This window comes from Aedes aegypti, chromosome 3 (assembly GCF_002204515.2).
Source record: "Aedes aegypti strain LVP_AGWG chromosome 3, AaegL5.0 Primary Assembly, whole genome shotgun sequence".
In the NCBI taxonomy this organism is placed as follows: Eukaryota; Metazoa; Arthropoda; class Insecta; order Diptera; family Culicidae; genus Aedes; species Aedes aegypti.
In genome coordinates, this window is record NC_035109.1 from 380,976,698 (window position 1) to 380,991,108 (window position 14,411).

Sequence of the window (14,411 nt, forward strand, 5' to 3'; positions counted from 1 at the left end):
GCATCAGCAAGCACTTGTCACTCCGGGGAAGAATTTGACCCGTTCCGGAAAAAAAGGAGGCCCTTTCGTGGTACATCAAGATGAAAGACAGCTTGATGAAACGCAAGGAAGACCCGGACGAAAAAGCCATGGGCACTCTGCGGGTCATCAATCCGGTCGCCCTACTGGACAGAGCCAGCCAACGGATCCTCAATACTTTCGAATTTCCATACTTTTCATCAGGCATCCGAACAAGATTCCCTTGCTTTCCGAGCGAACATGGAAGATAAAGCTGATCGGGATTTCGTCCAAATTTGCAATCAATCCGTACGGAAGTAGACACATCTGTTGAAAACAAAACAAATTATTAGATTTCTGAATGTATAAATCTGTTTTTAGGAGTACAGTCGCCTCTCCACATCTCGATATCGAAGGGACCATCGAGATAGGGAGAGATCGAGACATAGAACAATTTTTTAACGAATACTAGATTGAAAATCACCCCGTTGCCAGGAAAATCAAAAACAAACAGATGTCATTTCGTCTTCGCAAATTGTTTTGAATCTCTAAAATCTAGTCTAGTAACCTTTGATAATGGGCATATCGACATACGGAGAGAAAATTGGGAACGAAAATCACATCGAGATATGGAGATATCGAGATAAGGAGGATATCGAGATATGGAGAGTGAAAATGTATGCAGAGTGAAGGGACCGAAAAAAAACATCGACATAGGGAGAGATATCGAGATGTAGAACATCGAGATGTGGAGAGTCGACTGTATTTATCTAATAAAACTCACCAAAATCCGCAAAGAAAAACAACCCAACATGTACCACGACCTGGACGCCATGATGCTTACTACAAACTATGGCCGTGTTGCGAGATTTATTATAACATCGCTATGAATGCGTTATGGCATTCATTCGTGTAATATTACACATATTCATGAGAACCACTTGGTTGCAGCTGGTTCTGTGTAATATTTTATGTTTTTCAAATGTAATTATTACACAATTGCGACGTAGACCAAAAGTGGAATGTTGTTCCAATGTAATTTGAGGTCGATGTAATATGACATCTAAAAGCATGTCATATCGCATACAATATTCGCGTTTACATCTTGATTTTAGTACGTCGGCTAAATTACGTCGATGCATATTACATTATTTTTTGCTGTGTGGGAAAACGTTTCACAACTTTATTTTTCTATGTCTAACGTCACATAAATCATGGCTTACTACAAATGGTTTCACAACAGTAATTTTTACCGCAATGCTGTTTTCAGTGTAGTTTTTACCGCACATTTATTTTTGCGTGCAGCCTTGATGTAATTAATGTAATTGTCCACCATCGACGAACCCCTTGAATGTTTGCAACATTTTTTTTATCTGCTGTCAAACAAACCAAAACAACGCGCACTGTTTCGTTCTTTCCTGAAAAAAATTGTGAAAAATTGTGAAATTACTCGTAGATTTTGTTGGGTTTAGAACTTTAATTGTGCTATTTGTTACGAAAAAAGTGCCGCGACGAGTGCCGGTGAAATTTCCCCCGTTCCGAAAGCGATGGGGGTTCGAAAGTGTATCATCAAGGAGTGCCCCTCGAGTTCGGCTCGTAAGGAAGATCGCGGCGTAACTTTTCACCGTATTCCGGTGAAGGAGGATGTGAAGGCTATGTGGATAGAAGCTTGCCGGCTTCCGGAGACGTTTAAAATCAACAAGGGTTCTAACGTGTGCAGCCGTCACTTCCGGAAGGCAGACTTTCAGGATTTCAAGGGAAAGAAGTACGTGTTGAAACTCGGTGCAATTCCGACGATTTTCTCCTGGTCGATTGTGGCCACTCCGAAAAAGGAAGTTAAGGAAGAGGTAGCGGAAGCGGAAAAACAGGACGAGATCAAGGAGGAAGAGAAAACTGGGGAAGTTGTAAAGGAGGAGGAGGGTAAAACCGATGAAATGGAGAAGAAGGAGGATGAAGCTCCGGAAAATCCGGAAGTCAAGAATGATCCGGAAGAAAAGAAAGACGATGAAAAGCAGGAAGATGATGATGTAAAGGAAGAGAAGGAGGAAGAGGTTGAGATCAAGCACGAAGTGGCCGACGATGATATTGTTCTGAAAGAGGATGCGCTGATATCGCCATTGCCAGCTCCGAAAAAGAAAACACCGGCGAAGAAAAAGACCACACCCAAGCGTGCATCTTCCGCCAGGGCCTCGGCGTCTTCGGCGAAGAAGGCTCGTCGAAGTGATCCCATTCCGGCAGCGAAGGAAGGTAAGAAGGCCCCACCTTCACCTCGCAAATCCATGCCTGTCTCGGCCAGCAGTAGCCATCAGCAGATCAATTTCGCTCCGGGCACCAAAATTGAAGCTCAGGATTTTGCCGGAAAGTGGCATCCGGCAAAGCTGCTGGAAGTAGACACTGAGGAGCGCGAGGTGTTGGTCCAGTTCGATAAGAACGGCAAAAGCAACTCGAAGCTGAACGACGAATGGATTCCGATGGACAGTGTCCGCTTGAGGCCGCTGCAGCAACCGAAGACCCCCAATGGCAAGGTCCGGTTTTCGATTGGGGAGAAGTGCTTTGCGCGCTGGAGTGACTCCCGGAAGTTCCGGGCCACCATCCAGGCCGTGCTGGAGAACGACATGTACGAGGTGCTGTTTGACGATGGCTTCGTAAAAGTGTGCAAAGTCAATCACATCAGCAAGGTGAAGCGACATGAAGTGGCAAGTGAGGCGGAGGAAGCTCTGGCAACGCCAATTAAACAGGAAGAGGACGGTAAGAGACTTTTGTTAATTTGGTAGATTTAGCATCTGTCAAAGTGTCCAAAACTCTAGTGGAATTAAATGGTATAGTACTAAATTCGGGTTTTCAATCTTAAAATCATTCAATTATACTTTCAGTACCCGCAGCAGAACCATTGCCAGCCCCTGTGACCCCAGTAGCAGCGCTTCACATTCCCCAAGTGGCAAAGCTCAGTGACTATCCGGAGATTCCGAAGTCCGGCGAATGGTGTTGCCACTGGATGAACGATTTTCCCATCGGTGAGGAAGCCGTCGTCGAAGTGGCAGGAGTAAAAGTCTACAGTGTCATCGTGTCGGATTGGCGTCTACCGGAAGGCTGGGTCAAACATGTCTATCAAAGAATCACCACCTTTGGGAAGATGGACGTCCTGTTGGTCAATTCGGAAGGGAAGGTTTTCCGGTCACGCCAAGAGGTGAAAACTTTCCTCGCTACAAAGGGCGAAGCATACGATCCGGATGTGTTCGACTTTGGATTGCACAAGAAACGCGCAAAAGAGCTGGGATTCTGTCATTATACTCAGGAGTACAAAGATTCGCTGTTGCCTCCTCCGGTGCCAGTCGAACCGGTTCTCCTGAACACGGAAATCAACATCGGTTCGGTTAAGGTCAAGATCATCGACAATCTTCTGCAGTGTCCAGAGGAGGACTGCCTGAAGACCTTCCGGAAGGAGAATCATCTGCAAATTCACATCAAACATTATCACAAGGAGCTGGCCAAGGGGCTGGGGGAGATTCCCAATATGCAGGATTTGGCCTCGCTTCGAACGCCGGTGGAAATTATCGACACTCCGCCGAAGATAAGTCGCCGCAAATCGATAACCGCGTCGGCATCCAGGACCTCGCTGAAGGAAGAGTCCCAGCGGGAGGATGTGGCCATTAAAAAAGAACCGGGCTTGGAAGAAGACGTCAAGGTTGAGGGCAGGTGAGTTCAATTTGCTTAGCGGGGAGATACTTTCTATGCTAATCGAGAGAAGCTCTCCAAACTTCTTAAGGAGGCTTAATGCTTCTAAAATGCTAAACGTTCTACACCGTTTAACTAATCTATTTTCACCCATTCTTCTCCACAGCGAAGAAACATCGGAACCAGTTCTCAAAAAGGAAAAGCTCGACTTGGGTGATAAACCTGCTGATACGTCGGCTCCATTTGACATCAAACCGGATGCATCCAGTACTTCAGTTCCAGCGGATGGCACTGCGTTGGGTTCGTTCGACGCGGAAGAGGCCCTCGAATCGCTTGCCGTTGCCAAAACGACCACCAAGGGTCCTACCAAGATCAAAATGTTCTCCAGCAAGAAGAAGAAGTACACCAAAAAGTCCAAAGCCGTCGGGTCGATCAGCAAAGCGTCCGCGGCCTCCAAAAAGAAGAAGAAGCGGAAGCTCAATCTGTCGCGGGCCGCCATGGATTATATGGAGGCGGACGATACTCGGCACTCGTTTGCTACGGCCGGCAACGATAGCTTCGACCGGCACGGATATAGCTTTGATAAAGATCTCGATAATAGTCAGATGACGAATGCCAGCATCTGCGGTCAGTACGGAGATGATTCCATTAATGCGGCCGTCAACAGCCCGAGGTTCATCAACGAGAATGGGGAGGTCATCAAGATCGTTTCAATGAAGAAGGAAGAGATCATCAACTGTATGTGCGGATACGGCGAGGAAGACGGATTGATGGTCCAGTGCGAACTGTGTCTGTGCTGGCAACACGGAATCTGCAACGGGTTCGAGAGGGACACTCAAGTTCCGGACAAATACGTGTGCTACATCTGCCGGAATCCGCAAGGGGGTCGAGAATCTCGGAAGTACATCCATGACCAGGACTGGCTGTACGAAGGTAAATTGCCAGTGGCCAGCTATCATGCTCCGAACTCGAAACATGCCACCAGGTTCGATATTCTGAAGCAAAGTCACACCTTGGGTGGGAATTTGCTCGAGCTGAAACGATTCATGCACAGCCTGAAGGTGAAGATCAACATCGCCGAGAAAAAGGACCACCCCAAAATGTACCTGTGGTCAAAGAAGTGGGAGAGCAGCCCTCCGCGCGGTGGAAATGGAGATTTGTCTGGGATTGTTCCGCTGAATAGTAAGTATCGAACAAATTTTTGGGGCTGGTAGCAGGTCTCGTTTTAGAGAATTGGTCACTATTTTAGCGGAAGTGTCAACAATGTCTAAATTATTGGGGTTCCAGACATTCTAACAAGAATATTTTATAGTTTTTCAGCAATTCTTTCATAGATTACTTGAGGAGAAGCTTTCGTAAATTCTCAAGAGATTTGTTTAGAACTACATTTATTTATTTATTTATTTATTTATTTTTAAACAAAAATTTTGAAGAGGGAAAACCCCTTTGAGTGATTTCTTTTTGGAAATCTTTCTCAAAGAGGCACAAAACCTCTTTATCTTTTCACAAAACGTTATAAAACACACTTAAAACTAAAGGCTCACACGGTAACGAACCATAACAGAGCCATTGTCTTGAAAGGGACGTCAATTAGGTATGGAATAAGGGCATCAATTCAGTCAAATAAAAACCAGTCGGGGAACGAATCACAACCTTATTGATATCTGAAAATAAATTGAAAAGAAAAAAGCAACAACGAAGTATCAAACAAAATATGAGATTTCATTCAAAAAATTGAACAATAATTTTAAAATTGGATAACATTTTGCACCTAGTATGTCACGCACAGACACAGGAACTGAGAGGCCAAAATTAGTTATGCTGTTCAATAATTTGTTTCTTGGAGAAATATATTTGTCGCAATGAAATACTATATGATCAATGTCTTCATAGGATTTCCCACAGTCGCACAAATTGGAATCTGTAATGTTGATACGATACAAATGGCTGTTGCAAGTGTAATGATTTGACATTCGGGTTTATTCTACGACTGGCGTGAGGTGACAATTGTCGTTCTCGTATAGCGAGGTGACAATTCTCGACTCGAGTGAAGTGACTCGCCGTGCAAATCAAATGGAGAGTCACTTCACTCGAGTCGAGAATTGTCACCTCGCTATACGACACCGACAATTCTCACCTCACGCCAGTCGTAGAATAAACCCAATTAACCTCGAAAATGAGCAAATAAAATTTCTACTGACTGACATATTATTAAACCATGGAAAGTGATTTACTTTAGGACAAATTGAATGACACCAAGGTCTTTTATCACTAGAGTTCCAACAATTTTGCCAATTGGAAAGAGATATTTTTTTAAATTTTGAATAATATTCAGAAGGCGAAATATCACGATTGGAAATTACGCCACGATTCACACCTAATTTAGCTAAAGAATCAGCCTGTTCATTTCCATAAATATTACAATGAGCTGGGACCCATACAAATTTTATGACGAATCTTTGAGAGTTGAGATCAAATAGTATTTTTTTAATCATAAAAAATATATGATGAGTTTTAAAATTAAAATTGATTGTATTCAATGCATGAAGACAGCTCAAACTGTCAGAGCAAATAATATATATATTTGGAGTACAATCTTTGATCAAGATGCATGCAAAATATAAGGCAATCAGCTCTGCTATGAAAATAGAACTGGGAGATTGTAATTTAAAAAAGTGAGCTGAAAATAAATTGTACACACCGAAGCCAGCATCATCATGAATCAAAGAACCATCTGTATAATGAAATTGTGCAGGAGTGATTCCATTAAATTTCCGCTCGAATAAAAATTTAGAAATATTAGAATGTTGAATTTTTGGAACTTGTTTCAATTCATAAAATAGAGACAAGTCAATTAATGGTTGATAAGTATGAATGCTGATATTAGAATTATAAAATGCATTCCAAGGAATTGAAACAATATTTTCAACAGAACAATGATTAAAGGAGTCTAATATTTTGCTAGTGGGATTAATTTTAAATAAAGACCTTAAAATATTAATAATCGGATGATTTTTAGAAAAACAATTCATCATAAATTTACAGTTCAATTCTTGAAAACGAATTTTAAGTGGAATAACACCTGCCAAAACTTCAATTGATTGAGTATGAGTTGAATTCATAAGTTTTAAACAAATTCTCAAAAAATTGTATTTTTTCAAGTTTGACAAAATATGTTTGTGCCGCACTACCAAATGTAAAACAACCATATTCCATAACTGAACGAATAGTAGTTTTGTAAAGTGTTATTAAATCAGAAGGATTTGCTCCCCACCAAGTACCAATGATTGTTCGTAGAAAATTTATTCGTTTTGCACAAACTTTTTGAATATATTTGATGTGAGTGTTCCAGGCATTGCAGAATTCGCTCTCATTTGAGTATGAAGCACGATCAAAGCATGCAAAGAAAAACATCCCATCTGTTGCGGTCCACGATCGTCATTGTATCGCAAGGTGTTACAAGTTTGATAAATGGAAGCAGCGAGCGAGAGCCCCAAGGAGAGAGCGATGATAAAATCCATTTTTCTCGCTTATTTACCGTTGGGGATAGGTATTTTTCTTTACTGGCAAGATAAACAATCCCCGAACTTCCAATAGCAATAGTGTCCCCCAGGGTTTGAGCATATTTAGAGGGGTTTTACCATGCACTACTATCCCCCCAATCTGATCAAAGTTGTAGCAGTATACGATAAACAGTCTCTCATAATGTGCAGCATGTTATGATAGTTTCAGAGAGCGATACGTGAGAGATTCTCTCCATTTTCTCAGGATTCAATCCCTGGAGTGTTCCAATTCAATTTAGAATCAAACCATATACCAAGATATTTGTAAATATCAACTTCTTCAATTTCAAGTCCATTAAGATATAAATTTATATTTGTGGAAGAATATTTTCGTGTAAAAACAATATATTTTGTTTTTTGAACAGAAAAAGAAAAACCGTTTTCATGTGCCCACATATCAATATTATCTAAGGCACATTGCATAAAATGTCTAATGATCTCTCTATTTTTGCCACTAATAGAAATCACATTATCATCAACAAATTGTAGTAAGTAACAACCATTAGGAATAATGGAAGCAATGTCACTTGTGAATAAATTGTACAAAAAAGGACTTAAATAAGACCCTTGTGGAAGGCCAAAATAACTATAACGAATAGTTTTGGAACATCCATTATGGAAAAAATTCATAATTTTGAAAGAAAACAAATTACATAAAACATTTGAAATCAAATTTGGAATTTTTAAATTGTTCATTTTATTGAACATTAAATAAATTAAAACAGAATCATATGCCCCAGAAACATCTAAGAAAGTTGAAACACCATCCTGCTTTTTATTGAAGGAAAGTTGAATTTGTGAAGCCAAAAATGAAACACAATCACGGGTAACACGACCTCTTCTAAAACCAAATTGAGAAGATGGAAAAATTTTGTTATCTTCAGCGTATAATTCAAGGCGGTTTAAAATCATTCGTTCAAACAGTTTACGAAAACATGACAGCAAACTAATTGGTCTTCTACTATCTGCAAACGAAGGATCTCTACCAGGCTTCACAATACTAATAACTTTAATGGAACGCCATTCAAGAGGTACAATGTTCTGATATAAGAAAGAATTATGAATTGAAAGTAAATGAAGTTTTCCTTCATCTGGCAAATTCTTTAATACAATAAATTTATTATTATCAATTCCAGGAGCAGTATTTTTAGTAATTGATAACGCCATATTAAATTCAGCCAATGAAAAAGTATTGCAAAGTTCCGGAAAATAATTAAAAGAATTTGCCTTGAAATGTATTGGAGGAGGTACAAAATCAGGACATATTTTTGAAGAAAAATCATCTATCCATTTTTCCGAATATTCCAAAACAGTGGGAAGAGACGATTTATAATTCCTTAAATTACGAGCTACAGACCATAACATCGATAAAGAAGTCTCTCTGTCAAGATTTTCAACAAAATTTTTCCAATAATTTCTCTTTTTAAATTTTGTAATTCTTGTAAACAGTGCATCAGCTTTACAATATAATAAATAATGATTTCTAGAACCAGATCTGCGAAATAATTTGAAAGCATCTGATTTATTCTTTAAAGAAATGGAACACTCATCATCCCACCAAAAAGAAGGAAGATTTTTCTTTACAGTACCAGACACTAATTTCCTGTTCTGTGAATTCCGTAAACAGTTATTCAATAACTTTGAAAAAGTATTATAGTTTTCAATTGGTGAATCAGAATTAACTATATTTATCAATGAATCAGATACAAGGTCAGAACATTTAATCCAATTGACATTTTTACAGAGATCAGGAACACATGGTTCATTTAATATATTATTGTATTGAGATGTTTGAATTTCAATTAAAACAGGCAAATGATCACTACCATTTGGATCGTCAATAATTTTCCAAGAAGATTGCATTGATAAATTATTTGAACAAAGGGATAAATCAACACATGAATGATTATTGGGAGGCACAGCAACCCTAGTAATCGATCCATCATTAAGAATATTTAAATGAAAATCATCAATCAAATCCATAATTAGAGAACCCCTACCATCCGTTTTTTCACTACCCCAGGCGAAATTATGTGCGTTGAAATCGCCCAATACATAAAATGGTGATGGAATTTCATTCAAAATACATTTTATTTGAGATAACGAAAAACTTGCATTTGGAGGAATATAAAAACAAACAATAGAAAACTCACATATTTCTTTTCTAATAGATACAGCAACGTATTCTATTTGTGATTGAAAAGATAAAACTAAATGTTTGAATTCAATATTTTCACGAACACCAAATAATGAATCCCTATCTTTCCTTATTAAGTTGAACTGTGGAATACGGAAAAATTTTGATGTTCCTAACCATGTTTCATTCAAGCAAAACACATCTACATTAAAATTTGTAATTAATGCTTTCAACCGACCAATTTTGGGAATAACGCTGCGGCAATTCCATTGTAAAATGTTTAAATTATCGCAATTATTTGAATCCATTAGGAAGAAAATAATGAGGCAATGAGGGGAACAAATGAATTCAATTTATTTTTGAATTCAATTTATTCAAAAGAGTGGCCAAAAATGGTAAAACCATTTTAATGATTTTTTTTTCCAAAAATCACTTAATCCCAAAATGTCATCAATTTCTTCAAGGATTCTCAAAATTGACTGACTTGAATTTTCGTTATTTTGCTCATTAGAATTAGTCTTGGACTGCTCATTAGGCTTGGATGAACAATCAGAATCAAATCTTTCGAAACCTGGAATATTTTTGTGAGGTGCAGATGCCTTAGGGGGAGGAAAATGCATATCAAAAGAAGTTGATGGTTGAGGTTCATCAGAAATATTATTTTATTTGTTGGAAGAAATATTAACAGTTCTTCTCCTTTTATTAGGAGGTTTGTAAACAAAATTATTGAAATTATCAAATGATTCAACTCCATCATCATTGGGTAAAATTTCAAAAACATTAGCTGAAGAAATGTTATCTGAAGATTTCATTACTTCAGCATATGATAAATTCTTCTTATTTCTTATTTTTTGATTTAATTTGGATTGATGATCAATGTAAACAGCACAATCTTTCAAAGATTTGTGCTTCTGTTTACAATAAATACAAAGGTCCGAATTTTTATTACATTCAAACGAAGAATGCGCTTCGCCACACTTCGAACATTTTTGTTTATTGGAGCAAAAACTGGAAGTGTGACCAAAAAGGAGACATTTGTCACAATGCATGAGCTTTGGGTAGTAAAGCCTCACGCGAAACGAACACAATCCAGGACTCCAACAGGAGAAAGGGATTGGTTCTTAAAAATTCCTGAACCATGGTTCCTAACATCTTCGCAATCCAAAAATTCATCATAAATAATTCCGTTTATTTCGCATGCGTCACAAGGAGTATACACGCGATAGGAATTAGAAAACATTTTGGATTCCAAAAGAGAGTTGGCATCATCTCTTGATCCAAAAATTACTCTCAACTTATCGAGAGAATTTTTTTTAATTTCTTTCACCGATTTGTACTTTTTATAAATTTCAGATGAAATCAATAAAACGTTAATCGGATTTTCTTTCTTACGAAAATAAACTACAAATGGACCAGAAAAACTGGAAGGATAAACCTCCACACGAAAAGGTTTGTTCAAAGAGGTTTCGTCAGTTTCCATAACAGAAACTCAACGAGGGAAAAGATGTGAATTTGTTTGAGAAAGTAATAAAAATAGTAAAGTGAAGAAATAAAATAAAAAATACTTATTCTTATGTTGGAAGTTCAACAACAAACGAAACTCCAAAATGAACTTTAATCACAAAACTTCAACGACGAACTTGAATGAAAGGCAAAACACTTGAATGCTTGAGAAAACTGCAACTCTTGAATATAACACTTGAAGAAATAGTCGCAGCAAATCCACTGAATCGCAAGACAAAGCCTCGTAGGAATGGTCCCAGCGAAACCACGAAATCGCAAACCAAAGCCACGTAGGAATGGTCCCTGCAAATCCACTGAATCGCAATCCAAAGCCTCGTAGGAATGGTCCCAGGAAATCCACGAGATCGCAATCCAAAAATTCGGAAGTAATTTGTATCTGAAATGAGTGAAAAAAATTGACAAGCAGAGAAAAAAACCGTTTTGCCTGGTCAAGGCCTACTTACCGAGTATGAAGAACTACATTTAGGGATTCCTTTAGAAATTTCACTAAAGATTCTCCAGTAATTCTCTTAAGGGATGCTTAGAAGGATTCCTGCCGAATTTGCTTCAGGAAATCCTTCAACAGTCCAAGACTGATACCTCTGGTAATTTCAACAAGAATTTCATAGCGTTTCATTCAATGACACTTCGGCCGATTTTTTCAATTGTTACTCTAAATTTGGATGTCTTCCAAACATTCATACAGTATTTTTTCCTGAAAAAAGATTTATTTTACAAAAAATCTCAAGCATTATTCATTCCTTCTAGTCATTCGCATACGGATTCTTCTATGGAATCTCCCAATAATTGCTTCATGAATTCTTCCAGCAGTTATTCCATGAATTCTGTTTTCAAATCTTGAATGAATACCTCAATAAGTTCCACCATGAATTCATCATGAAGTTTCTTCAGGAATTTCCTCCAAAAAATGTCTCTAGGTATTTTTCCAGCTTTTTATGCAGCCTAGTCGAAAGAATTCTCAATTCGTTTGATAAGTTAAGTCGATGAACGATTTCTCTTCATCGATAGCAGGTGTCTTTATGAAGACTTGGTCTCTATTTCCATGCAAGTCACTTTTTAGTCTCTTTTTTCAATGTCTCTATTCAACCAAAACGATGTCTAAAGTCTCTTTTTCTGTATTCCGCCTAGTAGTGAATCAATCCTGATGCAAAATTCTGCAGGCTCCAGAGAAACCTTTAGAGACTATAAGGCGACCGTTCACCAGAGTCTTCGAGAATGTCTTCTCAGATTCCTCGAGGAAAATCTTCAGAAATTATCCTAGTGATTTCTCCAGAGATTTCATCTGGAATACTTTCAAAGACTTCTACTGTAACAGGGTTCACTCCAAAAATTTTCCTAGGGATTCAATATCTTCAGAAAGTCTACCAGCGATTATTCAAAGGTTGATTCGACGATCATCTTCAGGAAATCCATGAGAACTCCAACGATACTACCTCTAGTGTTTCTTCTAGAATTCATCCACGGTTAATCCCAGAAATTGTTTTCAATTCATCCAAAGGTTGCTCCTGCAGTTCTTCCAGACATTTCTTAAGGGCATTTCTCGAAAAAATACTCATGAAATATTCCAAAGTTTATTTGAGGTTCCACAGCAGTAAACACAAATTTCCATTCGGGATTTTTCGAGGAATTCCTTCAGAAAATCTAGTGGTATATTATTCAAAGTCCGTGAAAACGTCTCTGAATGTGTTCATTAAGAAATCTTTGGATTCCCCAATACCTGAAGAAAACTTTCAGAAAGTACCTGAATTACATTTTGAAGAAATATCTTGATCGCTACAAGCCCATATATCAATAAATTCTAAATCTGCAGGCACACCCCAGACGGCAGTCAAAACCGAACAGAAACCAGTTCCACAGATTCCCGTCCCGGAGGCACCGATTGATCCGGCCGAATGTCAAGCCATTCTACTGGAGCACATCCAGAAGCAACAGAATGCCGCTATGGCCCGACTGCAGGCCATCGAGGCGCAGATTATTGGTAATGACGAATCGTCCTTTTCGAATTGCCCATCCAATTACACGTGTCTTTCTAATATTCCTTTCTAGCTCTCGAGGCGTACGACGACAAAGCGGAACTGCTAGAGTCGCCCACGGCCAAGAACTACCCGAAGACAAAGCAGACGATCCACATGCTGCTGAACGATTTGGACAAGATGAAGAAGATCTCCGCCATCCATCGCAGTGCGCAACAGCCGCCAACTTATTGAATCGAAAGGTGTATGCTGCTACCTACTAACGTGTTGAATTGTGTAATCTTGGTAAAGTAAGATTGTAACTTTTACCTGAACGTGTGCATTGGATGATTATTCATCCACATAATCATTATCACATCAAAACTATCGTATTACACTCTAATGCTATTCGTCATTTAAAAGCATCTCTTCTATAACGAACCTCTAGTGCAGAATCCTTATAGAGGCTTGTAGCCTCTAAGTTAACTTTAAAGACCTTGTCTGAGACATTCTACGAGAATTCTTCGGTGGGAGCTGTGATCTATCGATGCAGCCCTTTGTATAAAAAAATAACACTTTCATTCTTGATTACGACGTTTTATTCCAGAAAATATAAAAGCACCTCTGCAGCAGTGTTTTATTTGGTAACAACCTTAGCAAACTATTTCTAAGCACGAGGACTTCTCCCAAGCTCAACCCTGACCGACCATCTTCTGCACCTTCTCGTACAGCAACTCCATCCGGCCTTGCATCACCGGTTGTCCCTTCTTGGTCTTCATGGTCATCATCTTGTGTTTGCGTTGTTTCTCGCTCTGCTTTTGCTGATGTTCCGCCTCCCGGTCCTGCTTCTCGAACCGCTTGATGGCACGGGCCTGCGCTTCCAACCGTTCCGGCGCCAAACAGTAGTTCACTTTCTCCGGTTTCTGCGTGAACAGCGCATCCAGATTCGGACTAGGCTGGTGCTGATTCTGCTCCTGATTATGGCCGGGTCCACCACGTGGCTTCTGCCCATGACTTGCATCTCCCCCGCGTTGCCTCATACCTTGACTGGGTTTGTTCTGTCTGAACTGACTTCCTCCTCCGCCATTGCGTTTGCCTGGTCCCCCAAAATCTCTTCCTCCAGGTTTTCCATCAGACTTCCATGGCTTTCGAATAGGCCCACCGCCTTGGTGTTTATCTGGTCCTCCAAAATCCTTTCCTCCTGGTTTTCCACCTGACTTCCATGGCTTCCCAGCAGAACCTCCGCTTTGTGGTTTACCTGTTCCTCTGAAATCTCTCCCACCTGGTTTTCCATCTGACTTCCATGGTTTCCCAACAGGACCTCCACTTTGTGGTTTACCTGATCCCCCAAAATCTCGTCCTCCAGGTTTTCCATCTGACTTCCACGGTTTCCCTCCGCCTTGGGGTTTACCTGGACCCCCGAAATGTCTTCCTCCTGGTTTTCCACCTGACCATGATTTCCCAACAGGACCTCCGCCTTGGGGTTTACCTGGCCCCTCAAAACCTCTTCCTCCTGGCTTTCCACCGGACTTCCATGGTTTCCCAACAGAACCTCCATCGTGT

General features: G+C 39.5%; 2 protein-coding genes across 2 annotated transcripts; one reads left to right on the forward strand and one right to left on the reverse strand.

The window, feature by feature from the left end:
• The first annotated feature begins 1,368 nt into the window (after window positions 1-1,368).
• LOC5571933 (PHD finger protein 20-like protein 1) lies at window positions 1,369-13,251 on the forward strand. Its single transcript, XM_021852970.1, has 5 exons — window positions 1,369-2,745; window positions 2,871-3,693; window positions 3,839-4,854; window positions 12,707-12,874; window positions 12,943-13,251. Exons 1-5 carry the CDS (start codon window positions 1,545-1,547, stop codon window positions 13,101-13,103), a joined length of 3,369 nt encoding a protein of 1,122 aa, XP_021708662.1. The 5' UTR covers window positions 1,369-1,544; the 3' UTR covers window positions 13,104-13,251.
• A 289-nt stretch (window positions 13,252-13,540) lies between these two features.
• LOC110678277 (rRNA-processing protein FYV7-like) lies at window positions 13,541-13,888 on the reverse strand. Its single transcript, XM_021850901.1, has one exon. The coding sequence runs from the start codon at window positions 13,886-13,888 to the stop codon at window positions 13,541-13,543; it is 348 nt and encodes a 115-aa protein (XP_021706593.1).
• Between the last annotated feature and the right edge of the window lie 523 nt (window positions 13,889-14,411).